General features: G+C 43.9%; 3 protein-coding genes across 3 annotated transcripts in view; 2 read left to right on the top strand and 1 right to left on the bottom strand.

The window, feature by feature from the left end:
• The window catches only part of bltp3b (bridge-like lipid transfer protein family member 3B), a 34,194-nt gene extending 13,721 nt beyond the window's left edge, over window positions 1-20,473 (bottom strand). Inside the window, exons 1-11 of the mRNA XM_071535461.1 lie at window positions 20,155-20,473; window positions 9,855-10,017; window positions 7,823-7,861; window positions 6,018-6,109; window positions 5,645-5,834; window positions 4,564-4,704; window positions 3,202-3,369; window positions 2,007-2,187; window positions 1,623-1,706; window positions 829-990; window positions 93-205 (exon numbers count right to left, since the gene is read on the bottom strand). Coding sequence (XP_071391562.1) covers window positions 93-205; window positions 829-990; window positions 1,623-1,706; window positions 2,007-2,187; window positions 3,202-3,369; window positions 4,564-4,704; window positions 5,645-5,834; window positions 6,018-6,109; window positions 7,823-7,861; window positions 9,855-10,017; window positions 20,155-20,198 — 1,377 coding nt within the window. The 5' untranslated portion in view covers window positions 20,199-20,473. The remainder of the gene's footprint in view (window positions 1-92; window positions 206-828; window positions 991-1,622; window positions 1,707-2,006; window positions 2,188-3,201; window positions 3,370-4,563; window positions 4,705-5,644; window positions 5,835-6,017; window positions 6,110-7,822; window positions 7,862-9,854; window positions 10,018-20,154) is intronic.
• Window positions 6,865-7,599, top strand: LOC139657580 (cerebellin-1-like). Its single transcript, XM_071535474.1, has one exon. It carries the CDS (start codon window positions 6,865-6,867, stop codon window positions 7,597-7,599), a length of 735 nt encoding a protein of 244 aa, XP_071391575.1.
• A 3,050-nt stretch (window positions 20,474-23,523) lies between the features above and the next one.
• On the top strand, window positions 23,524-26,586 carry ckap4 (cytoskeleton associated protein 4). Its single transcript, XM_071535478.1, has 2 exons — window positions 23,524-23,960; window positions 24,941-26,586. The coding sequence occupies exons 1-2, from the start codon at window positions 23,643-23,645 to the stop codon at window positions 26,144-26,146; spliced, it is 1,524 nt and encodes a 507-aa protein (XP_071391579.1). The 5' UTR covers window positions 23,524-23,642; the 3' UTR covers window positions 26,147-26,586.
• The last annotated feature ends 745 nt before the right edge of the window (window positions 26,587-27,331 follow it).

Consider the following 27,331-nt stretch of genomic DNA (forward strand, 5'->3'; position numbering starts at 1 on the left):
ACAATTCAAAGTTAGTAGTGAAAATGTGTGAAGTCTCATTCCTTCCACACATGAGGGTTTGAGTGTGTAAGCCGGAGTGTGTTTGTAGTGACCTGGTAGATGCTGAAGTCAGCCATCCTGAGAACAACAGAGCTCGACATGAGCTGGGTCTTGGGGCTCTGAGGGGGAGGACTGAAGGAAGCGCTGGAAGAGGTACTTATTTTACCTGGAGAGAGAGGGAGACAGAGGGAGACAGAGAAAAGAAAAATGAAGACAGAAGGACAGAGGGGGAGACAGAAAAGAGCGACAACTCAGTTCTCCAATGAGAAACCGCTGTGCCTCGCCAAAGGTGTGCATCACCGCACCAGGACGTGCGCACACACACCGCGGTACCTGGCTCTAGGCACCAGCAGCACTGGGCTGGAGGCTGTGTTTGTGGGCCCCACTCTGGGAGTCCTCCATCTGCCTCCCTAAGCCCTACTCCTCCTTCTCCTTCTGCTCTGTCCTGTTTTCCTAGGGGCCCATACACATCGTCCCTAAGGGACACTGGAGGACAGAAAACCCAGAGGGACGAGGTAAATGGTGGTGTGGCAACACGGGTGTTTCTGTTTCTATATGTGTGTGTGTGTGTGTATGTGTGTGTGTGTCTGTGTGTGTGTGTGTGTGTGTGTGTGTGTGTCTGTGTGTATGAGAGGAGGTGTGCACTTTAAATTAATGTAAAGTGTGTTTAGTGTCTATTACACTTAATAGTATGCACAAGTGTGTGCCAAAAAATTTAAACGCACGCAGAACAAGTTGAGTTACCTAACTGTGTTTAATGTGTGTGTGTGTGTGTGTGTGTGTGTGTACCGTGTTGTGGGGAGCCGTGCGTGGTGGCCGGGCCCTGCTGGTCTCGAACGGCGCTCTTCAGCATCTCCACATTGGACTTGAATTCGTCCAGCAGGTTCCGGGCCCAGCCTTCTCTGGACTTGGTGGCCTCACTGTAGTGCATCCAGTGGGCACAACTGTCTCCTGGGGAGGGGGGTGGGGGGTAGAGTAAGGAGATAGGATAGAGCGATAGAAGACAGAGGGAGGGGATGAGGGGACAACAAATGGGAGGAAAAGTTTGTCAGAATAAAATGAGAAAAAGGAGGCCAAAATTGTCAATTAACAAGAGAGAGAATGAGAGGGAGATACAGGGATTTAGTCAAGAGGCATGAGAGATGGAAAGTTTATCAAGTGACTAAAACCTGAGAAGACAAAGGTTGTGGTCAGGACAATACACAAAGAGAGAAAGTAATGGAGGCAATCCAGAAAATACTCCTACTCATAAAAAGGAGTGGTGTAACCATGAATTCCCAAAAAAGCTGAGGAATCACTTCCCTGGAAGTTTACATGCGAGAACTTGCCCAACAATATGTATGTAGCAACAACAACACACACATGAACCAGCCATGCTGTTGCTCTTCAACAGTTGTGCTAAGAGTGATACAATATGACAGCAGTAAAACATATTGTGTGTTTATGGTAAGCTTTATTGTAAGGATGTGGTGAGGGTTGCTTTGAGTTTATAGTGAGGTTGTGGTAAGGTTGTGGTATGGTTGTGGTGATGGTTGTAGTGAGTTTATTGTGAGGCTGTAGTGAGATGGTCTTGGGGTTTGTACCTGCTCTGTGGAAGGGGTAGTAGTCCAGAGTGATGAGGCTGAAGGAAAGCTGCATGGCTCCACCTGTTATCCTCTTATTGATCACTACATAGTGGAGAGAGAGAAACAGAAAGAGAGAGAGAGTCAAGTCAACACTTTTAATTAAACAAATAAAAATCAGCTTCATCTTGTGCACCACAGAGAACGAAAAGGCACAAATACAAAGGAAAACTAGAGAAAATAAATGACAATTAACATCTAACAATACTGTATACTGTACTGTATGAGTGTGTGTACACTTATGTACTTTATGTGCATGTGAACGTACCTGTATGCAGTAATATATATGCAAATACGTGTATGTGCTTGTGTGTGTGTGTGTGTGTGTGTGTGTGTGTGTGTTACCTTTGTCCTTTGCGTGGATGTCGTCACAGATGTGCAGGTCGAGGTGTGTGATCTGGAGGTGGTGGGACGTCTCACATACGTCGTAGGCGCTGAACAGCTTGGCCATGCTCGCACTCTGGTCAGCGGCTGTGGACGCCTGCTGGGTACGCACCTGCTGGGTCGAGGGGGGCGCCGACGACACCTGCAGAACACACACACACACACACACATACACACACACACAAGAAGGCACACACACACACTATGATTAGTGTTGATGGTGGTGGTGTAGGTGTTTCTGTATTGCTGTTTTTGGTGTTGTGGGTGTTGTTGGCGGTATTGTTGATGTTTTTGATTTTGGTGTTGTTGGTCGGGGTGGTGTTGTTGTTGCTGTTGCTGTTGATACTGGTGGTGTTGTCAGTGTGATTGTTGTTATAGGGTGGTCTAGAGAGGTTAGAGAGACTGTCAAAAGGTCTGCAAATTCCATCCCTGCAACATCATCGTGCAGTAGCAAATCCTTCCAGCAGATGGCGTTTCAGGCCTAATTACAGAAAACACATGGCATGAGACTGGTGGGATGTGTATGGGTGTGAATTTGTACCTGCATAGGCATTGGATGGTGTGTGTGTGTGTGTAAGTGACAGAGAGAGAGTAATGAGCGAAAGACATTCACACCAATACTGAGAGACAGAAAGGTGAGGGCAGAGAGACGCCATATGGCAGAGGGGGAATCACACAGAGAAGGGCAGACATGATTTCCATGGACACAAGGAGAAACTATCAGACCATGACATGGCTCGTCCACGCAGGGTTGAATTAGGACATGGAGAGAGAGGGGGAAGGAGTGATGTAACAAAAAGGGAAAGGGAGAGGTAGACACAAAGAGGGAGAGAAAGAGAGATTTGTTGAAAGCGAGGGAGAAATTAACAAGGGAACATGAAATTTGGCTTCTATATGTGGACACCAGAGTTCAGAAGTGAGATGCATCATTTTAGAGGATGCTGGGACTTTGAGCTCTGTGTGGATTTCAGCTGCAAGTACAAGTGACAAACTTACCAAATTCAAAATTTACCAGGATTTAGCTGGTGGTAGCTATTGCTCATGTCAAAGTGTGTACTTAGTCATGTCATAGTGTGTATTTAAAACATAGGGCTGGAGTGGTTGTCTGTGAGTGTGTGAGTCGCATGTTGTGGTATATGTGTGTATATGTGTGTACCTGGTCCTCCGTGGCCATGCTCTTCCTTTGCTGCGCTGACTTCTCCATGGCCTCGCTGAGGGACTTGGCGTACTGCACCATGGCTTTGAGCTGGGAGTCGGTCAGCACCCACAGCAGGTCATCCAGGATCAGAATCAGCTTGGAGGCCACCACATTACAGTCCTTCATCTGTAAGGGGGACAACCACGGGTAAAAACATACGTCATGCAGGTGGAAACAGCATGAGAGCTCCCAGTAATGTAATGTGACCCCTACTGGGAAATTCTGTTTTTGTTACTTGCAGGTTCCAGCTAAATCACTAGTGACGCCTTTGCCTTTGTTGAGGTCTTTCTTTTTTGTAAAGATATTTTTTGGCATTTGGTAGGCACTTTAATCAAATGAGCCACCAAAACCCCCACCAGTCAATATTTATGGCTATTAGGATTACAAAGCTATTAATTCTTACTCTTTCCCAGTCTGCTGATAGTGGTAACTGCTAAATATGTAATAGTCCACATAATGACAGACTAACAAAAATACGCAATACATGTTTAGACTTGTTTCCCAACATATGTGGTTTATATGGGAATCGAATGTTTTTCCCCACTCCCAATCTTTCAAACACTTATGTAGAAACACATTATGCTAAGCTACAAACACACAAAATGAATTTATGTTCTTTAATCTGGTAAAACGTGCACAACCTATCCTTTTCCACAGTATGAGCTATAACTGCAGTAATAGTGTATTTGGGAGCGAATTAGTTTGTGTCTAGTGATAAATGCATTATTCAACAGTTCTGTAAAAGCCTGAAGAACAAACCAAGCTAATTACTTTCACACCCCCTACACACAAAAACCTTTTGTGCACTTTTTAGTGGATTATTGTGCATCTTCAACACAGTCATTAATAGTCATCTTTGTTTAAGCACACACTAGCTGTGTGTGAGTGTGTGTGATAAGAATTGTTGCTGAAACTGGCCCTGCAGGCTGTGGGACCACACAGAGTGATTAGTGTTCACGGTGGACAAGTGGATGTTGCTTCAGGCAGCCTAATTCTACTGAAACAGCTCCAGCTTGTCTGTGGACATTCACAGAGCCGATGTCTGAATCTATTCAAAAGAGCCGTGTCTGTATTAAGGCTGTCACTGATTCTCCATGGAATCAATTCACTCTACTCCAGTGGCTTGTTGGCCCGAGGCAGTGTTAATCAACAGGACAGAGGAACTAATATATCAAATTTGTTTTCAAGCATCAAACGCCTGTTCTGTTAATTCAAAATCACTTTGAATAAAAAAAAGTGCCAGCATTAACCTGTATTTTCTGTGTGTGTGTGTGTGTGTGTGTGTGTGTATGTGTGTGTGTGTGTGTGTGTGTGTCTAACCCGTCTCTTGAGAGTGACTCTGATCTTGGACTGGTTGGTGATGAGGCGGATGGGGGCGCTCAGCATCTCGTGCTCGGCGCTCTGGATGGCATCGGCCTCGATACGGATCATCTGCCAGCTGATTTCCTTAAACGTCAAGATCTGAATGACACACAGAGGGTAGGAAGTTAGAAAACCTGTGTGGGGAACATGCTATGTGCATGAGAGGTCATTCTGTTGTTCATGATTGACTATCTCTATCAGAGGCTACAGTTACACTTCTCGTTTCAATGCAAAGTCTATCATCCGATCACTTCAGGACGCATTAAGTGACAGGTCTGGGCACACAAACATTGGATTATGCTCAGAGTGCTATCACATCTTCAAAACCAGACATGGAAGTCAGGTTTGCATTGTAATTGGAGCTCTACACAGTCTGGACGCAATACAGCCACAATACACATACAAGCAATGCACAGGGATCAAGATGGAGACAGGAGAAAAAGTAATGCAGATACAGACTTAAGTGAATATAGCCACTGGAGCTAACCCTAACCCTACTTAACAGGCATTTTCAAGTTTGGTTCAAGTACAGCGATGAGATCTCATGAAATCAGGTTTGGTTGCAATCAGGTCTCAAAAATCAAAGTCAAAGTGAGAAGTGTAACCGTAATCCGAGCAGAGTCTCAAAGTTTGTGTGTAGTGTACTCAACCAAAATGCATTATAATGGCGTGAGACCAAAATCAAAACCAAAAACAGGATTCCCAGTGACTTCTACATGGTGTCTCTTACACTGACACCAGGCCCATGAAACTATGTGTGCTTGTGTAACTGGGTTTGATAACATTTGCCACCACTTGTTATGGTTTTGGCTTACTTGGGTGCCAAATGGGTGGGGTTTCCAACATGTACGATAAATGAGTGCCAGATAGTTCACGTAATCCCAGGAAAGTATCTGGAAGTTGACTGACTATACGTTTCTGTGATTGATGACGTGCCCTAATGCAGAAAACCCCACCCACCTACTTCTCCAAGGATGTTAAAACAAACTCGAGGAGAATATTTGGCCCAGGTTGGCTGTGTATGTTCACGTCTACAGACCTCTCCCCTCTGAGGGTCCTGGATGCGAGTGAAGCGCAGGTCACTGATACTCCAGCTGGTGTTGACGCTGTAGACCTGCAGCTGGGAGAGCTCGAAGGAGGCGTTGAAGGCCTTGGCACTGATCCTGATCACGATGGAGTTGATGGACAGAGACATGCCCTCCACCACCTTCTCAGCAAAGCCATACTCACTGGAGAAGAGATAGACAGAAAGACATGGTTGGGGAGTGATTATGCTTTGTCCAATATGGTCACTGAATGTGAAATGAGGAATCTCGACTGTTGAAGGCAAGGAGGTTCTTCACCCAAAAGACTTCAGAGGCAGAAGACAGAGCGGAAATAAGAAGCATGAAAGAGACAACCACAGAGCTCACCTTTGTCCTGATGCTGTTGCTATGGGAGACGGGCCATTGGGGGGGCGGGGCTCATCACAAGTACTCATCTCCATCACCACCTTATCCAGAGTCTGAAAGAGTGATGAGTCACAGGTTTAGCTTCAGGACCAATAATCAAAGCCTTCATGAAATACTAAAATGCCTAAAATGTAAAAATGTAAAAAGAAAAAAGTGTGTTTGACAGCATCAATATAGAGTACAGTGATTTAAAGTACAGTTCAATGATCAAAATAGCTGTGGGAGCTGACAACATGTTCTTCACTTACACCCAACAGTAGCACTGATTATGCCCAGTCATCATCATCTCTCTAATATAAAACTGAGTCTTGGCACAAGCTACGCATCTCTCTACATACCACTCTCAGTTAGGCAGTAGCCTCTCCTAAAGATAAAATGCTTGTTTAATTTGTTAATAATTGTTATCATATGTTCTCTCCCTTTGCAAACAGTTATATAATACTTCAAAAGCATTGCTATTGTTGACGGTGTGATACCATTGTTTTCTGCAATATAGTGACTAATACGAGATTAAACAAAGTGAAGTGCTATTGTACTGTAGCAACTGTACAATACACTGCTACTGTATTATGTGGTCATCATCAAAGTGCTAAATGTTTGATGAATGGTGTCGTGATAGCTTTGTGCTCAATTGATCTGTTTTGTTGTTAATATCTTCTTATGTAATATCATATTATCAAGACTGAGTACGCACAGACAGTGTGTCAGATTGTTGCGTAATGCCAGGTGCTGGACAGTACATATATAGGAGGGCTAAGGCTTGTGGACCACAGACAACATCCAGGTTTTGTGGAGACGGTAGTTAAAGATGGAGCATATCTTCCTGTTGCTGTTGTTCTTTTCCAGCAGCCTGTGTGCTGGGAATCAGACCTACCTAGGGAGCGGGGCCAGCCTAGCGGTCTGCCAACCCGACAGCTGCGCCCTGATCAGTGAGCTGGCCGCCATGAGGGAGAAGCTGGCAGCCATGACCCACACTCAAAGTGTCGTGGAGGAGAACCTCGGCGCCATGGTGCAGAAAATGGCCAGCGTCGAAGCCAAGCTACAAGCCAGCAACAGCCAGGCAGAGGAGCTCAAGAAAACAAACCAGTATCAGAACGAGCAGCTGAAGGCGCTTCAAGACACCATGGCGGTCGGCAAGGCGAAGGTGGCCTTCTCCGCTGCCTTAGGGAGCTCCGTGGGTCCGTTTGAACAGGACACACCTCTGAAGTATCAAAGAATCCTCTCCAACATCGGCAGCGCCTACAACCCCGCCACCGGCATCTTCACGGCCATGGCCCGGGGGATGTACTACTTCAGCTACACTATGTACAACAACAACTCCGGACAGCCCAACTCTGTGGTGTCGCTGATGATGAACAGCCAGCGGGTGGTGTCCACCTGGGACACAGAGGGCAACGACAGCCACGACAGTGCGACCAACGCGGCAGTGGTGCAGCTGGAGGCTGGAGACAGTGTTTTTGTGAAACTCTATGCAAATCGCGTGCTTTACGACGACGGCTATTACTACAACACCTTCAGTGGTTTTCTGCTCTTCACCTTGTGATGTAAAGTGTCTTTTACCATGTGATAGACGATAAGTAAATTATGCAGGAGTATAGATGGTTCATTTGGCCTATCACATTTTAAAAAAATGCATCAGTTTTAATTTGTGTTATCTGTATAAATAAGGAGCATGAAGGTTCAAAGATTCAGTGACAATAAATATTGACAAAAAGTTATCATTGGCTTAAACTGTGTGAGCAGCAGGGGGAGGAGGTGAGTCTTACCAAAGAGATGGGATGGGTCTTCAACTTTGTCCATGGTATCTGTCAATGAAAACAAAACAAAGTGGGTCAGCTTTTAAACCGCACAGCATAATGATCCCTTTGATAACCATTTGGCCTTTCTGCCTTCCCAAAATAGCAAACCAAATTACCTGTCAATGGAATTTACATTACAAACAAAACTGAAAGGTAATTGGACTGGAGAGAATTATATCAAGTCAAAACAGCAGGCAAGGTATCTCAGAGAGGGAGGAAGAAAAAGAATCAATGAGTCTAGACTAACTGGCAGCCGAAAGCTCATTCCACTCAACTCCAAATTTCCATTAATCCTGAATCCATGCAGCCTCTTATTCACGCCCGTGTCAAATTATATAGCATTTACTCAAAAAGAGATTACATACTTATGTTAATTTGCTTTTCTTTCCACAGAAAAACTCCTTCTTTGAGACATCATAAATCGAGAAGTTAAAAACTGCTTGGGATTTGTGGCCCTAATTGAATTAAGACTCTAAAAATGAATTTGGACTCCCTCCATCATAGATACGATACAGTAGGAGGTGCCAGCACATGCCTGTCACTTTGAGAGCTCAAAGCAGAAAGATTTGTTCCGTCTGTATCATTGTGGTATTTGTGAGTGTGTGTGTGCATGCAGGAGTGTATCACTGATTGAAACAGGGTTGATTTTAGATTAAAAAAAAAAAAAAAAAACATGGCAGTGAGTCTTTTGAAAAGGACAAGAGAAAGGTCTTCTGTAACAGGAAGAAAAAGGAGCGATGGGGATCTAAAGAGAAGGGAAGTGAGATAGACATCACTGTTCTGTTTTCTAGCAGTTTAACAGTAACCACTGCATTACAGTAATGAGCTGGAGCCAGGCAGCACCACAGCAGCTAACAGGTTTCACTTCACTAGCCCCACTGTTCCTTTGTCTGACTCAGAGATCTGATGCACCACACACACACACACACACACACACACACACACTTAAATGACTTGGCTATAAAGGCCGCAACACTGCACCAAAGATATTGCACATATTGTCAGTGACACAGCAATAAAGCTAAGTAACTGTGAGACACTGCGCCTCTCAACCACCCATCCCTCGAGATCAATTAGCGGAAAGACAGCAAACAAGAACATATACGCACAAATCTCAAACACACACATACAGGAGGACAGTAATAAAGGAAGGGGAGTTTATTTTATTCAGGCTAATCATGGCTTTACAAAAGGGGGATTCAGAAGCGCAGACAGATGCGTAGAGAGACGCTGAGATGTGAAAAGATGTTACGAGCTGGGAAGTGAACACGGTGAGAATGGAGAGAAAGTAATGGAGGTGGAAGAGGAAAGGGGGAGAGGAAAAGTGGACCTTGGTCTGCCGTCAGCCTGAAAAACAGTTCAGTCATAAAGGAAATTAAACCGCTCCATTCACTGTTTCCAGGGTGTGTCTGAGAGTTCACTGTTACACGTGGCACTTGGCTGATGACCATGAGCACTGTGGGCACCGGACAGTTCCAGCAGAGTGTGTGTGTGTGAGTGTGTGAGTGGGACAACGATTTATCAGCTGCGAGTGTGTATTACATATGTACGACATAAGTGTGAATAGGTGTCTGCTCATACCGAGACTGTGTACTGATTATGTGTGTCAGCTTATCTGTGTGTGCGGATATAAGGCTTCACACCCCTTCCTTATTTTCTGGTTTTTATTGCCTCGGGGGAATGAAATAAAGCATGCAAATCAGCTTTGTACATGGTGTAGAACATGATTAGTTAAATATTAACATAATTACAACCCCAAATCACAAGGGGTGTGCACAATTGCACAAAGTGTTTTCCAATCTTTAATACATTGTCAGAAAAGTGTGTCTTTTTGTTTTTACCTTGATTTCAATGGTTGCTATATCCAAATGAAAGAGAAAAAAAAAAGTCTGGTTTTATGGGTGTTCATCTAAGGCTCAAGGCAATAAAAAGTAGATAAGAAAGGGTGTGTAGACTTTTGATATCTGCTGTACTGCACATATGTGCGTGTGTCTCTCACCCTGATGGCGGCCTTGTTGCAGCCCACGCGGTTGATGGCCAGCCAGGTTGGCAGGTCCAGCAGGCTCTGGAGGACCTCTTCGTCCAGCTCCAGGTTGGTCAGCTGGCCCTCCCCCTTCAGCGTGCTCAGGTTGATCTTGTCCGGTGACAGGTTCTTAGCAAACCTGCAGGACACAGAGGGGAACGCAGCTTTGAGCCAAGGGGGATATTTATAGAGACGGGTTCTTAGCAAACCAGCAGGACAGGAAAACACAGGGAAATACAACTGTTAGGCTGTATGTGTTGGATGGGGACAGAAGGAGTGTCATTCCAATGCAGACTAATGGAAAATAATGTTGCCTGACATTCATTACTCAGTATTTGTTTTTTTAAATGCAGGTTACCTCCTCCAAAAAAGTGATACTACATAGTTATTAGTTAGTACATAGTTATTAACTTCACATGTATTTCAGAATGCATTATACTTAAAACCCGCCTATTAGTACACTCAAAAATATAAACCTATAATTTAGTCCTACTAGTGCAGTGCCCGTTCGCCCCGCTGCTGCACAGAGCACTGTTCGCTTATTTATTCAAAGTTTATTCATATTGAACCTGTCGCGTGTCCAAATTGCACCAAATCCGACACTGCACGACGTCCTTGGGTCCCCAGCACCCGCCAAGTGTGAAGTAGATCGGACGAAAGGTTCTCGAAATATGCAAAGGACACACACACACACACACATACAGACAGACAGAGATTCCTTGCTTTATAGTTAGATAAATTGCTGCTGAAGTACAGTATGACACCATCTTCTAAATTACAACAATGGAAATAAAAACTCCATTAAACTGTAACAGTGTAGAAAAAGATGCTTTTTTCATTCAGGCTTTATCGTTGCAATTTAAAAAGTTTGCTTGTTTAAAAGTGCTTTGTTTCTAAAGTCGCTGGTCAATCTAAAGGTGACTGCAGGCAGAGAGGATATGGTTGAGGAACCAGATTACACAGAGTGTGCAGATTTTTAAAGAAGCAGGACAAAGTCTATAATAGGTGTTATACAAAATAAAAGTTCTGTAAAACGCCATACAAAAGCACACTACACAAAGAAACTCATGAGCTACAACACAAAGAATTCAAAGGCAGAAGGGAGGAGAACAAAAAGGATGGAAGGACAGAAGAGCGGGATGAAAGATGAGGTGCAGGCCAAAGTCTGCAACTATAGATTATATGTTGCAGCTCAGGATAATTGCAGTTTGTGAGAGCCATGCTGGATAAAATGTCAGTGGGCTTTTAAAGATGCTGAATGTGTGTGTGTGTGTGTGTGTATGCGCGCGCACAACAAGGACAAAATGTACTCAAGCCTCACACTGCCTCAGAAGATAAGGTTCCAACTCTGATCTTTGATTAAAGGTATGGTATAATTAGCATGCAGGACCTCAGTGTCTTGTGTGGATGTGTGTGAACACGCTGTGTGTATATAAGGTCTGTGTGTTGTGTGTATAGTGTAGCGCTTCATGCACTTGCTGTGTACGTTGTGCGTTTGCTCTTTAACTCAAGTAAATAGACCCGAACACACAAACTCATCGTCTGTGACCCAAGTGCTCTTGTGCCCATCCGTAGTTTGATTATTTAGTTAATAGTTAGCAGAGAATCCACATTCCAAAAGGTTCACTGACCTGTGCATCTGCACAGGTCAGTCTGGGACCCGCTACAACATAGCTGGTATTGATTGATTTGACATTGTCAAGCTGTCAAGAGGCCCACAGCCTTGTCCATGTGATGTGGAGAGGTGAAGGCCACAGATACCCAGTCCTTACAGTCTAGATGATGTTTGGTGAACTTCATTTAGCAGTCTGGTTGTCTGCAATGATGCAGTGAAGCAAGTAGCCCCAGGCAGCCACACCATGTCTCCCCGTTATATCTGATAACTAAAAATGGCAGGAATAGATCTAAGCTAGTTGCTGGTATCAAACCCAGTTAGTAGCATTACAAAGAAACAGTCTCTCCCTCTCTCACACACAAACACACACAGGTAGGCTTAATCTTGTTACTTAGCTAATCTGTCACATACAGAAGTGTCTGCCTGTAAATAGGGCCAGATCAAAGCTCAGAGTTCCACAAAACAATGCACACTACTGACAGAGTGACCTTATTACCAACCACCTCATTTTCTAAAAAGATGACATAAGATGACATAATGTAATGTAGACAATAGGCTCAGCCCAACTCTTAACTGATAGCAACTAATCTATAAATGAAATACATATTATACTCTACATCCGCAGTGTTTAAGATGTTTTGTCCAAGATAAAAAAACACTGCCTTCTGATTCAGTTGCCCAAGTTTTTAATCGTTCAGTCAGTCAAATTCCTGCTGTTTTCCACTCAACACCTCTTGGTAGTGTTAGATTCTTCTCTAATTCAACATCACTGTAAATTATTCAGTGGCAGCAGTACACACAACCAGAGACTCAGCACAGTGTGAGGAGCGTGGTCCCAGAACGAAGGAACAAGACCAAAAACACACTCTCACACACACAAACAAGTATAGTATGTGTAAATACGCTCACATGGGCATACAGACACACACACACACACACACACACACACACACAGCCAGAAACACAGTCCCTTTCTCTCTGATGCACACAGAGAGCACAGAGATGGATGCTGCTGCTGGTGTGTCCCGGCCTTGTGACCAGTTAAATATTCATTCCAGCCGCTGATCAAGTATCAACCAGCTAGCCAGCAAGTCAACTTGTTATCCTCTCTCTCTATCCCTCCCTCTCTCTCTCTCTCTCTCTCTCTCTCTCTCTCTCCTTCCGCTCTGACTCAGTCTCCTTCCTTATCTGGCTTCTGTCTCCCCTGGGCCAGCTCTTCCTCTCCCCTTCTTCCTATTTCATGAATAAATCAATACTCTAATCAATAATATGTTGTTGATCAGCTGTCTAATAGACTAGGCTACATTAGCAATAATTAGGCCAAAGCACACTGACATAACCTACTCATTAATACCACCCTGATCAGCAGCAAAGGGCAGACGGTATCAAGTTCACACACCGTCATCTTCCCCTTTCATCCCGACTCTCCAGCCCTTGCCCATTATCCCGGTCACCGGACCAAATCCGGTCTCCATAAAGAGATTAGGACTAGCTACTGGAGAGAGGTCCGCCTGCCTGACAAACACAGACACTGTCTCCACTCAAGATGTGGACAAAGATCATCCACGTTTTAGAAAACTAATCACTCAATATTTAAGGACTGGCCCACCTTCCAGTCTGTAAAAGTGGGTGTTAACCCTCACACATGCGTTTTCCTCCTGCAGTTTAGCCTCAGGCAGAGACAGCATACGCACAGCTAGATACAATACTGTTAATTAATCATGATCAAATGAGCAGCGCCACGGCTCCTTTGTTGCTCAAGGACAGTTTTTCTGAAAAAGTACTCATCACAAAAAAGGTTAATTTTATCCCTTGTTACCAGTACTTTCGGTTTGTGTGTAATTTGGTCCTTACATGGAATAAAACTGAAAATATCTGCAACAGAGAGGGCTTTTCTTGCAACTGTTCCATTAAGACAAAAATACTGAAAGCAGACTCTGGTCCGCCATATTTCATGATGTTTTGTGGTTCTCAGGAATACAGGCAGAGTTGGATCTCTCTGCTTTTTTCCTCCTCTCTGATGTGCGTCCGTGGCGTAGCCTGACGACACGAATGCCAGAATGGGAGGAGCCTGCTGGAAGATGGGCAGAGTGACTCAGACTGGCAACCACCATGTATCAGAAACCAAAACCACAAAGAGAGAGGGAAAAAGACAGGGGGAGAGACAGGGAGAATGAAAGAGAGAAGAGATACAGAAAGAAAGAAAGAGGGAGAAAGAAAGAAATAAAGAAAGAAGCTTTGAGAGAGAGGAGAGAAGAGTAGGAAGCTTCATCAGTGCATTCTTCTGGGATTTGGGAACGCAGTTCTGGGAAAAAAAAAGAAAAGGTCGGAGACATTACCGCATTCTTTTCACCACACTGTTTCTGCCAATGCTGTTCATTTGACCAAACAGCAGGCTCTGCTCAACAACTAAAACAGATAATGTAAGATTTAAATAGGCCTCTAAATCTTTCGCTATCCATTCATTGTAAATGGAAGAGTGCAATGAGGCTGCTGTAGAAACTTTTCAATAAAGGCTGTATTCCTAAATGGATACTGAGGCACTTGATTCAATAAGCAACCAGTGAGGAAAACAACAGGAAAGTGTTGCCATCAAACAGCCACTTGCACTAACAAGATGCCATTGGTAACACACATCAAGACAATCCAACAAATGAGACAAAACGGCCAAAGTGTTTCTAAAAAGGAACACATCCAATAAGCGTACTTGTTTCTTTAATGGGCTTTTGCATGGAAGAGGTCAATTGACTTAATTTTGAAACAGGCCCATTTAGTACAAGATAATCAAATGTAATCTAATTTTGTTGATTTCAAAATGTAATTATCACTGGATTGTGAGAGTTAATCTTTTGCCATGTGTTTATTCCGTTATTGCATTTGTGATAGAGGACAGCACCGCTGCAATGTGTGGAGAGCGACTGCCTCCAGTATGGGGGTGCTGGTAAATCAAATAGGAAACACATAACCTATTTATTTGGCTCTTACATCACATTTCCTCACATTTCCTGCTTTCAGAAATACCTGGAATGGCTGCCCACCATCTCCGCCCAATATTCACACTACATATGAGGTTGGTGAATCAGCCTGCTGGTGAATGGCCTTCTGTAATAATCCAAGCTTGATCTGGGAAATAGAAAATGTGAACTGTTGGCAACATCTGCCAGCCACCATGCATGTGTTGCCATGCGTGTTCTGCACCGCGCTCCATGTGCAACAAGCAGAAAATATCACATTTAACAGCCATTAGTCCACATCATATCGTTTTGGGGTTTTTTTTTAACCTTAAAATCAGCAGTACTGGGCCTAACCCTCACCGAGTAGAGTGTGTACCATGTAAGGCTCAGTCCTTCCCGCAGCGACCCGGGTTCGAATCCGGCCCGCGGTCATTTGCTGCATGTCCTCCCCTCTCTTTCTCCCATACCTTCCTGTCTATCTTTTACACTGTCTCTATCTAATAAAGCATAAAAATGCCTAAAATAAAATAAAAAAATCAGCAGTACTTAAATTGCCAAGAATATTCACACTTACCAGAGAATTTGTTCAATACAAATACTAAACATCATACAGGTATAATTCCACTAATAGATGAGATATGTCGAAGAAATGGTGCAGTGGATGAATTTGTACAGTTAAGTATTGTGTTATTAATATTAGGGTGTCATAAAGTGATAGGTTCAAGGTGGTTCAAAGTTCAAAAGCAAGACTGATGCCTGAGTAGAGTACAAATTACTGGCACTGTGTCGTGATGTATCAAATATCTATCCTACCCTAGACCTGTGATCGGTAATAGTTGAACAAATTCTCAATCAGAGCATCCCCATTTTCTAAACGAGTGTGAGGCCTAGCTTTCTCTAACACCGGTGTGTACAGAAAAGTTGTGTCATCCCCTTTAAACACACTTTTATTGTCAAGAGGGATTACTTCAATGACTTTCACACCTACACACAAGCACAAGTGCAAAGAAACACCCATGTATGGGCGCACGCACAAGCATACACAAGCTCAAACACCCACACACACACGCACACAGACAACCACACAACAACACACAGGCAACCTGTCAAAGTGAAGTGAGTTTGCACTGGCACCGAGGGCCCCAGAGTCCTGTAATATTTATGACCCTGTGGAGACGGAGAAAAGGTTAGAGTGAAGGAGAGAACAATTCAAGACCCCAGTTACACAACAGCAGAGGATGCCAGGGCCTGGAGGGAGCCTGGCCAAATGTCTTTCTCTCTCTTTCTCTCTCTCTCTCTCTCACACAGACACACACACACAAACAAACACGTTAGTAACTGCAAACACATAGGCTACACAGTAGATATTCAGTACACATACCCTCACACACAAGTATTTCACAACACCACAGCAGTGGGACGCCCACAGCTAGACACTCGAGTCATGACTCATGCTGTAATAGCCTCCCCACCAGCACTGAGCGATAATACTGAGCATAGTGGAGTTCACCACTATGGCACAATATCACAGTCACTGCAGAACAGAGAGAATCAGGCCCAAGAAAAGAGTCTCGTAATGGCACACAACAGCAGAAATGTGCTCATCTCTCATGTAAAAAGAATCGCAATGAGAACTAAGCATCCAGTGATGGATAAAGAACAAATCTATTATACACTGTGTATACTGAATAGCACATTCCTAATACTGATATGCACCTCCTTTTGACCAGTCTCACTGTCTCATGGCTGAGAAATCCTTCTTTAATCCAACCCATCTCTTCCACTGGGTGAGTGAAGAAGATTTAATGGGTGAAATCCTTGTGGGATCATAGCTTTCACTTGGCTTCACTTGTAGAAGGCAGGTGGTCCTAAGATTTTGTACAATCGATGCATCACCTGTATTAAATCATATGAAATGCTCAAAGCACCAATGACAGGACAAGAATGTGAGTATTGGACTAAAATGCTACACATACACCAACAGCTGCAGGAGTAAGAAACAGAGGAGGGGTGAATTGGGCTAGGCCTGTTGGAGCCGTTGTGTCAACTCCCCAATAATGTCCTGACTTAACCCCAAACTGGACCTCACATACCACCCTGGCTATAAACCTAATCTCCTAGGCCTCCAACTCATTCCATGAGAAGATAGCGATAATCTTTCAAATCTTAGGGGCCATTTTCTGTAAGTTTGCCTATCAACAGCTTGGCTAAACACTTCACATCAAGCAGATCTGCCTGCGTTGCTCACAATCTCAATATTTCCCTAGGCCTCAGGATGTGAATTAGGCAGCCTACAATGCTACCGGTCCGTGGGACTGCTTCTGTCTTGTGATATTGGATCCCCATTCAATGCACAGTCATTCACACTCAGTCTAATCTAATCATGCCAATGTTATGGAAAGGAAAGGCAAAGGTCATTTCAAAGCTCAAATAAACTCTTGCAACGTCACTTTTGAGAGTACTGGTGTGTCCAGACATGAGGTAGCTAGCTGTAGAGGAAATGCATAATGGGCTGTTTCCATCTATTGTGTGTGAAATTAATGCCAGCCACCAGCCAAATGCTTGTACATTTTTGCTGCAGCACTAGGTTTTTCTGTACTCTTCCAGTCACTTTGGCAGGTAACCAACCATCATCTGAAGGATCCTTTCCATTCTAAAAAAAATAAATAAATAAATCATATTCTGCTGATAAAATAAAGAAGGTGAACAGAGTCTTTTGGAATCTATTAACCACTCTGCCTAAGTTTCCTGTGTATCCAACTCCTCTTTTAGGGCAGCAGGTAGTGTAGCGATTAGGGAGATCGTCCTTCATCCTTCAGCTGGAAGGCTCAGGTTCAAGTCCCCTGTCGGCAAGTATCCACCCTGCTGAAGTGTCCTTGAGCAAGACACTGAATCCCTATCAGCTCCACAGCTGCTGTTCTGTGTCTGACCCTGACCTCTGAACTCCCTGTAGAGGCGGGCAAGAGAAAAGAGAACCTCTCTTTTGGGGGAACAAAGTAGAGAGAGAGTGTGAGTGTATCTATCTATCTGCCTCTTTCTCTGTTTATCTATCTGTCTGTCTTATCTATGTGTGTGTGTGTGTCTGTGTGTGTGTGTGTGTGTGTGTGTGTGTGTGTGTGTGTGTGTGTGTGTGTGTAACAGGACCTTGCTCTGTCTGGCCCTGGCCCAGGGTTCTGTCGATATCCGAACCCGTTGGTAATGCAGAGAAACACACACCTCGTTCATCAACTCACCCAAGGGGCTACCTGAGTCCAGCCGTCTGTCAAACACCTCATCGACACACTCTCACATTAGGCAAACACAAAAAACCCACCCACCAACTCATCAACGTCAATTAACATTCACAGACCCACCTTTACACACAGGTCACACACACATTCAGAGGATACATGATGATATGCACACAGACAGAAAAAGGCCTCCTCAAACAATACACATTAAAAAAAAAGGCCTTCTCAACTAGTTTCATATGTCATGCGTGCCTCGATGCACTTGTTTTGGCCAGAGGAGGAACAGCCATCGCTGACTGCTGAGTCAATGAAGTGTAAAAATAAAATGCCTTGTGTCGTGCTGCCTCACTCAGTGACACAGTCTTCCTCTTCACAGTAGTAGCTGGATGTGTGTCCTCTGTCACAGCTCAGCGTGGGTTTCTCAGAAGCTGAGCTGACATGTTGACACACGCAACATAACCTGTGGCTATATAAGAGGAGCTATAGTGTGTGAATGATCTAGCTAGCAATAGATAGCATCCCTGACTGAAGCATCTATGTGGCAGCATGAGGCTGCAGCTGAGCAGACAGCTAGCCTATTCTCAAGCAAACAAAGAATTCATTGTCTACTGCATCTGTATCTATAAAGTGGAGTATATTCTGTGAAGCTGCTTTGGCATGCTGACACCAGCACTGATGTTACCGTGACATCACTACACTGAACAGAGCAGGATTGGCCGGCTGTCAAACAGGTCAGCCTCTGCTGCCGATGCCGGACCAATCAGGCCAGGATAAAGGAGATCAGATGACGGGCCTACAGACAGATGACATCACTGCTCTCCTGGTCATTTCCTGCCTTTGTTGACATTAATGCTGCTGAGGGCATGCACACTCACATGCAGAAACACTAGTGCAGCGCTTACACACACACAGCAGGAGACGCACGCACAAATTCAGCCTGTGTCGTAGGACAATGAAGGACATGACACCCATAGGCTGTGTGTTGTAGGCAATGAAAAACTTGGCTGTGGCATTGCCTGAGAGCATGAAGGACAAAGCAATCTTAACCACTATTAAGGCATTTACCGTTGAGTTGCAGATGAATCATTACTCAGTCAAGGACTTCTCATCACAAAGGACGTTTCTAATCAACCGTTCACAGAATCAGTTTTGTGCTTTTCCTTTCTGAAAAACACAAACCAGTCCTACTGCATACTGATGAACTTTCCAAACCGTAGTGGACATGTGACATGCAATATAACATTGTGGTTTTCCATTCTTATCCTGCCTGTAATGAGAGACCTTTATCCACCTTTGAGATAGTACATTAGTATCAGCATCACTACCATCGCCATTCAAAATCTTCTATTTCTAGAACAAATGGTTCAAGATGTGAATAATATCAGTTCTGGGTCATTAGCACCTTAATATATAAGAGGAAAACAGAACCGTTTCAGGTTCTCCCCCTAGAATAGAACAAGGAAGTACTCCATTGAAAGTCCCTCAAGGCATACTGGGAAATAATAAATAATACAAGTAAAGTGGGTAGAGCTGAACGCTGTCCATGACAACAGGGTGTTAGAGAAATAAATGGAGCACGACTCAACAACCTATTGCAGTTCATTGGGTACATACAGTATATCTGTAGGCAACTTAACAAGTACCTACCACGTTTTTCTATCTATGCCACCAACAACATAAGACATGCTTTGATGCGACAGAAGGAAGGCTAACAAATGTGGTTGATGAATGTGGTAGACCAGCACCCGTCTTAGAGGAGCTTGTGTTGGTTGCCAAGGGTGTTGGGTGCAGGTGAATAGGTGTCATCTCAAAGGGGACAGGTGAATTAAAAAAACGTTGGGGGGGAGCAGGGTGGCCTAGTGGTGAAGACAGCGGATAAACCGGGTTTAAGCCCTGCGCAAGCAAACTTGCACCCTGCTAAATTGTCTTTAAGGGAGTCAATGCTGACCCTGCACTGTGACCTACGATCACATTATTATTAAGGTAACCTTTAGTTATCTCTCAATCGGAGAAGCACACAGGGTTTGTTTGGTGTCACGGCCAGCAATTACCTGGACAAGTAGGATAATGTGCCTTTACAGGAGGACTGAGATTGTTGTTTTAAAGCAATCTGTTTCAATCACTCGACTGGTTCAACCAGCTAGCACCAAGAACCGAGGGATTAGCCCTTCCCTTGCTAGCGCTGAAGTTAGCAAGTTAGCTGACTAGCCACGTCAGGTCAGTGAGGTTTCCAAGGCGAGTCAACAGCATAAAACACAGCTGACTGTCTGACAGCCCGGAGGGGTGCCAGGCTAACTTACTTAGCCGCGAGAGCAAACGTTTTCATCCCTGCCCAGCTAACGTTACATTAGCTTTTCGTCTGACAGGTGAACCAGGTTTTGATAGTAGCTAGCTAGCGTCTGCCTGACAGTTGAATCCCTCCGTCGTCTTTTTTTCCTCTCCCCATCAGGTAACGTTAGCCACCGATCAGGACTGACCTGGAGAGATGCTTCAGGATCTGCTTCTTGATGAGCCCAGCCATGGCCGCACAAATCTGATATCCAAGCCGGGTGTCTGGCTGTCTGGTTAGCTAGCTAGCCTGCTTGCTAGCTTTTCCCACTCGAGTTATAAACACACAGTTCAAATTCTCATCCCTGTGTCAGTCTTCATTTTAATGGTTTACAACTGTCTGGGTTCTCGCTTCCTTCCCTCGGAGAGTACGGAGTGGGAAAAAGACAGCATTCCAGACCTCCGAGAGACAGCTAGCCTTTGAGATAAAGCATACAGGACATTACATGCAGATATACTGGTAGCTCTAACACCGTCCAGATTCACTGCAATAACATACTAACACCTGGAAAGAGCGGCGGAGGACGAGGCTCTGTTGTCACGGCGTCTGGGCGGGGCCATATGCTGCATTCAAGGTCTGCTCGTAAATAAAATAAAACACATCACTTTTACCAGCAGTTGATGACACAGCTTCTATGCTGTCCGCTCCGCCCCCTAAACGTGACATCACGCCAGCTTGGGTATCATATGAAATAACCAAGTAAATATGTACTTATTTCCCAAATGGTGTACTTATTTCTAGATTTGAATAAATTGATAAAGACAGTACAATTTGTGCCTCGAGTGAAGTATCCCCCCTAATCTGTTTTTAGTTGCCACTACATTACAGTCTTAGAATGACTTTAAAACACATTTACGTAGGCCTGCTACAGGTAACAATTTTACTTTGAACTTGAAATATATATAGTATATATTTTTTTTACTTATTATAAAGTCAAATTGCTCTAATTCATGGTTAATTTGATGACACCTATGAGCAAGTTTTATACACATAACTAATTTTTTTTTTTTTACATAGGGCCTACTACACCCAAATTATTCTTGTTTAAAATTGGAATTTAACCAAATTCTGGACTCACATTTCACATACATATGCCAGACATGACCATCAAACAGACACCGGCACCGTGTATTTCCTGAGCGTTACATAGGAATAGGTCTGCCTACAGTAACAATTACAATAAGCTTTTTACTTCATATTTGTTTATTTACTTATTTATTTATTATGTTTGTGTCTTTGTTTGTTCATTCATTTGTTTGTTTCAAAGTTTTTTTCTTTTTGTAGGCTAATTTTATTTCCATTTTATTTTGATCATGGCATTTCTGATTTTGTAAAGATTTTGTACTGAAGTATTTGAATACCTTTTGTACTTGAGGCTTTCACTTAAAAAAAAAAATCCCCATTTTCCCAGTCATACTTACAATTCAGGTTAATCTCTATCGTATCTCCGATTTTTCCTACAGCACCTGAAGGCAACACCAGGGTGCCTGCGGGTGGGTTGACCAATGACGGAACTATCCATCCAGTTTCATCCACTTTATGGAAAATGAGCAGCTTTTCATTAACAGCCTAAGCTTCCCAATTGCACACTCTGCTAAATCTACAATTATCCTACAAAAAATTCTATAAGGATACTAATCGATATTCAAAGAATACAAATATCAACGCAAAACTAGGATAGCCACTGAGTGCCACAGGAACATATACTGTATATAGGAACATATATATATTATAGGTAGGCCTATATTATAGGAATATAATAAGAACACTATAGTGATTTTTCATTCGGGGTGTTTTGTTTTGGGTTTTTTTTTTTTTTACATTTTTATATCATTTTTTTCCATCGCATTGGCAATTTGCAATTTGATTACCTGTTTTCAGTGTTTGTGGTTAACATAAATGCTCTTTTAGTGACATCTAGTGTTTAAACCGAGGATGTAAAGTTGCACTGATCCTCTCCACTCTCCTCTTGAGGAAACTGTCCTGATTTTTGTAGTTTTATTTTAAGAATGCAACGTAAGTGAGAATTTTTGCACGCAGGGACATTTTCGTTTTCTGGATAGTAGGGCAAGAGTTTCTAAAGGCGGAGTGTTTGGCTCAAGCATACTGAAACCAAATTAAAATCCACTGAGAATAAGAAGTGTAGTAGCCTAAAGTATAATACATGTTAGAAGGAAACTGCACAGGCACAGTATCAAATAAATCTCTAGAGGAATAACTACACGGCAGGAATATTACAGCAATGCTACAGGGGATAAAAACAAACAAACAAACAAACAAACAAACAAAAAAAACATAAAGTATGATAAGGTCACTATAGACTCACTATTGAGCACCACACTAAAAGATATACATTAGGCTATTATATGGATATTTTTGTAATATTCTAGTGCTTGTTTCATTGTAGCCTTGACATGTCAGTTAAGGAAAAAATACAAATAGGTCAAAATAGGGCAAAACAGCCAAGCAGAGGAGCAGACAGTGAACAGAACATTGTGTACATTCACTTCCCCAAGACATTTTAGGGCTGCAATACAGCGGATTAAAGTGACATTTTATTCTAATGGGAGGAAAAAACTGCTGATTTTGACTTGTTCTTGGCCAGACGACAGAAACGCCGTGACTTTGGCTGAAGTTTCCGACAGTAGCCTATCCATAGCCTGCAAGGAGAGAGGATGTTACTGTTACTAGCTCTGTGGAAAGATGTAATAAGACAAAATACCAGGACCACTGCTGCCACGTATGAAGGGAGGAGCAAGCCAGAGGGAAGAAGCAGCCCCTCCCCTCCCTGCTCTGATGCCTCACTATGAATGATGTTTGCAGAAAGTTTGCATCAGTCACTGGTGGGGTGAATAATATGCCTGTTTAAACACGAATAACGAACAATAAGTTTAAAGTGAAAGTGAATTGAACCTGAAATCGTGTAGGCTACTTCTCATTGCATGGTATGAAGGCAAGGCAAGGCTACAGTATTTTAGTAACAGCAGGCCTATAATAGACCAGTTCCCACACGTTCATAATGTAAAGGACACCCAGATTGATGCACTTTAGATCATAGACCCCCATTTGATAAAAGGGTTTGTCCCCATGTGAGGAGATGTTTGTTGTCTGTGGAGAAAGTGGATTGTCATTCTTATACATTCTCTCATAACTTCAAGTGAATGAAATAATAGGTGAAATTGAAGTAATCCTCATTTTGATGGTGATCTCCAGAATTTGGGACCCACTGCAGTAGACGTCTGAGAAGGAAATATCTGCCTAGACATATATCACAACTTCTACTTCTACTTCATTAAAACTGGTCCAGGGTCTTTAGCAAAGATGCTCATGGATGCTCGGGTTGCTTATGCAACTTTAGGGCAACTTCATTGCATCACCACCGCAGCGCCTGGGACAGTGTGCAGTACAAGTCACTCACTTTAGTCGGTTTTCTCATTAGGCTGGACCCATGTAGAGCCTGTGGTGGAACATGGGACGGCCCCCATCCGCATACCTCAACGCAAAGAGCTCCAGGAAAGACACGACGCGCTCACTGATACGCTGCTGGTACAGTGGGCCTGGACTGGAAACCCTCTCCATCCACGACTACAGTCCAAACCAGCGCCGTGCAACATCTCAGCGAGCTCCCCACCGACGATGACTGCGAAAAACCGAAACAAGAACAGCTCCAGCGAGAAAAGCCCCGCGCCCAGCCAAGACGATGCGTCGAAGAAAAGTCAGAAAAGTGGCAGTAACGGGGTGAGTGGCCCCGGAGCCCAGGGGCCAGGGTCAGGAGGCTGCCTCAAGCTTCTTGTGTCCGCTGTGTTTTACATCGCGTTGGTAGGCGCTGCAGGGTTTGCTGCCTTTTATCTGCAGCAGGCGGTGGAGGAAATCCAGCAGATCAGCGCCAGGAATGAAGAGAGCGCACGGCAGAACGCAGAGATGAAGAGTACAATGGAGAGTGTCGTTCAACAGGTAGGCAACGATGGGGAAGCAAACTACTTCATTCAGTTGTAATGGAAAAGGCACGAGACAATATACAGGAGGGGCTCCCAAACTTTTTAATGTCAACTTTTGGAAAGAAATACACATTAGACCTCCATTTGATGAGCTTGTTGTTGTCAGATATGACTTTGTATACAATTACATAACTGTCCATAGTTGTGGTTGTGTGTACTTATTGCGGGGGGTGGGGGTAGAGTGTGTGTGTGTGTGTGTGTGTGTGTGTGTGTGTGTGTGTGTGTGTGTGGTGATGGATGGGTGGGTGGGTGGGTGATTAAATCAGTTAAATCAGCCATCCGTGGACCCCAACGTAAAGCTGGACAGGGCAGATAAGGCTGGGCCGACATTGTTAGTCACCTAAAAGTGTTGCAGTCTGGCAGTAAAAAGGGTCTCCTCGCCTCTCCTCCCCCACCTTTAAAAACCTGATGAGTTGGCACAGCAAAGGTATAGTGTTTGATCAGCAAACCCTTTTGCAGAAACGAGGACTATTAATTTATAATGATGTCTTGTAAGTCATTCTCCTTGTTTACTGCAAGTACTACTTGCAAATTAGGTCAATACTGGCCTTTTATAAATGAAGCTTTACCTTGTTCTTTGTTCTGCATTCATTCATCATCATCATTCATTCTGCTTTCCTCTCCTGTAATGATGTTCTTATGTATGTATTTGTGGCTCTTCAGCCACAAACATTTACCAATATTATCAATGGTTAGCCTATGTGATGACACTCTACTTCAAATTCAAATGCTTTCAATATTTGAAACAGTTAATTGGGTATGAGCACACTTCAGAAACACTGTGGAAAATGCATTGTAGTGTAATTATGAGCCAGTGTTAACTGTGGCCTTGTCAAGCTGGTTTAGGAGCTTGTGGTTTCAAGCTGTAGCTCACCACAGACAACCTATCATCACATATTGATGTAGACTGATGGGTTTTCCTCTCTGGTTGTACAGGTGGAGTCTCTGAGGAGTGTTGTGGATGGGCTGGAGTCATCGCTGGGTGTCACACGGGTGGAGCTGGAGGGAGCCACCGGCCGGGTGAAGAGGGGTGAGGTGGAGACACGGAGGGTGGAGGAGGCCCTCCAGAAGCTCCAGAATGACCTACTCAGGGACCTTTCAGAGGGCATCAGTGAGGTGAAGGAGGCTCGCGAGAGGGACTTCTCCTCCCTGGAGAAGACAGTAGAGGAGCGCCTGGCCGAGCTCAGTCAGTCTATCGCTGCCAGTGTGGCGGAGTTCACCGAAGCTCAGGGAGAGGCGCAGGGCCAGCTAGCTGATCTCAAGGCCCGTCTGGGTGACATGGACGACCCAGCGCTGATCAAACAGGAACTCGCTGCCATTGTTGAAACCGTGGCTGAAATCAGCACAGCCAAGCAGGCTGCTGAGGCCTCAGCTGATTCACTCAGGGAGCAGATAGGTGCAGTGAGGGCAGAGCTCCAGACCCGCAACCAGGAAGTGGCTTCACTCTCTGAAGAAGTTGAGGCAGTGAGGACAGTGGTGCAAGACACAGTTGGGAGCCTGAGGAAATCAGTTTCAGCAGCAGAGGTTAGTGTTGAGGCAGTGAAGGACAAAACCCTGACACTGGAGGCCAGGATCCAACAGGCCACTGAGGCCGTTCACAGTGTGGAGAAGGAAGTGAACGCAGCAGCTGCTCAGGCCCAGAAAAGGTCAGATGACCTGGAGGCCCGAGTAAAAGCATCAGAGGACAGTGGAGAGTCATTGGTAGCATCGGTATCAGAGATCAGCTCCAAAGTGGAATCAATACTCGCCAAGTACGACTCTCATGAGAGCACACTAGCTGCCCAGGGCCAGGCTGCGGAGAAGGCCAAGACTGGCTTGGAGCAGGAGCTGCAGACACTGAAGAGCAGCTTGGAGGAGTTCCAGTCTCTGGTTCAGAACAAGCTAACAATCAAAGACTCCAGTCTGGATCAGCAGGTAGACGACCTGGAGAAGAGGCTTGCTGCTCTGGAAGGGGGCAGCAAGGGGAGCAGCGAGATGCCAAAGCAGCTAGAAAGCTTAAGAAGCATGGTAGCTGGCTTGGAAGGCAAAGCAGCCAAGCTGGAAGGCCATGAGAAAGCAATTTCTGCCCTTCAGAAGGCACTGAAGGAGACCACACATTCACTAGAGGCCTTATCCAAAGCCCCTGGCAAGCAGAAAAAGTAGGAGCCTCCAGGTAGCAATGTGACATCGCAAAACTCAAACATCCTGTTGCCATACATGGACAATAATGAATCCTACAAGGTGACATTACCCACTCTTCCTTTTTTCATGGAGAGAAACTAAAAATAATTGTTTTTCTTTTGAACTTGATTGTTGATGTCATGATGTTGCACATTTTATGTAGGTAGAGAAAAAAAAAAAGATGGGAAAGTTGGGATTGGGTTGAGTCAGGGGAGAGGGGCAGAGGTGGACTGCTGTTTTGTGAATTTAAGTCCACACTCATACTGCACTGTAGTTTTTTTTTTTCCTTCTAATGTTATTGTTGTGCTAGTCTTTCTGTGCCAAGGCCGTTTCTTGAAACCCAAATGCAATAAGCTCCTGTTGAGCATTCCATGGTTTACTCACTGCATTTTTTGTTACAAAAATAAAAACTCTATCAACCCCATGCTGTGCAGACTTATTTGTTGGTGTGCATGCAGATCTCTTGCAGCTCTTCTACCTTGTGGGTGATTTGTTAAACATAGGAAGAGGTGTAGAGGGAAAGTAAAAAGTTGTTTTCACTCTTAATTACCTTGACAAATTAAGATATAATACCAGGCAATATATTTAATAGTGTAAGCTGTTTGGGAGGGTTGCTACCCTCCCTTTTATTTCCTGAAGTAATCCCTGAATTAGACGACTCATCAGTATTGTAACAAATCTTTCAGCTGCAGATCCATGTTCTCATCTCCCCCATTACTCTAAATGGCGACTCAGCTGATTTCCTGACAAAGATATGGACCAAACATGGACAACAATGCTTCATTAATAACTAAATCTAGTATTTAATTACAAAACCCTGCATGGAGTTTGTGAAATATAATTTGTTGCTTTGGTTTAGCAGCCATTACTCTTTTCATTCCCATCACAGATGGGTGGTGGGATTTAGGATTAACTGTTGGTAGGTGTGATATAGCCTGAGGTTGATTTAATAATTTTAAAGCCCAATTCTGGATTCCACCTCAATTACGCAATTCATACAGTATTTAGTGTGCAACTCATGTTCACCAGAGAGGTTTTCACCAGAGACGTTCTCACACAAAGCTCAATGTATTCAAACCAAACATTGAGAATTTGGGTATTATACAAGCATTGTGACGTTTAGACAACACCATGCTATTTGTACAGTAATCTTTAACATGAGTAAAG

This window comes from Centroberyx affinis, unplaced genomic scaffold (genome assembly GCF_046629955.1).
Source record: "Centroberyx affinis isolate AG114_WGS23_722 - 3 ecotype Tasmania unplaced genomic scaffold, CSIRO-AGI_Caff_v1 ptg002712l_1, whole genome shotgun sequence".
Classification (NCBI taxonomy): Eukaryota; Metazoa; Chordata; class Actinopteri; order Beryciformes; family Berycidae; genus Centroberyx; species Centroberyx affinis.

Excerpts from the sequence above, each read along its gene's own strand:
- ckap4 (XM_071535478.1), top strand. The coding sequence starts at position 23,643 with ATGACTGCGAAAAACCGAAACAAGAACAGCTCCAGCGAGAAAAGCCCC. Across the intron at positions 23,961-24,940 it reads TGGAGAGTGTCGTTCAACAG|GTGGAGTCTCTGAGGAGTGT; the intron begins GTAGGCAACGAT and ends CTGGTTGTACAG.
- LOC139657580 (XM_071535474.1), top strand. The coding sequence starts at position 6,865 with ATGGAGCATATCTTCCTGTTGCTGTTGTTCTTTTCCAGCAGCCTGTGT.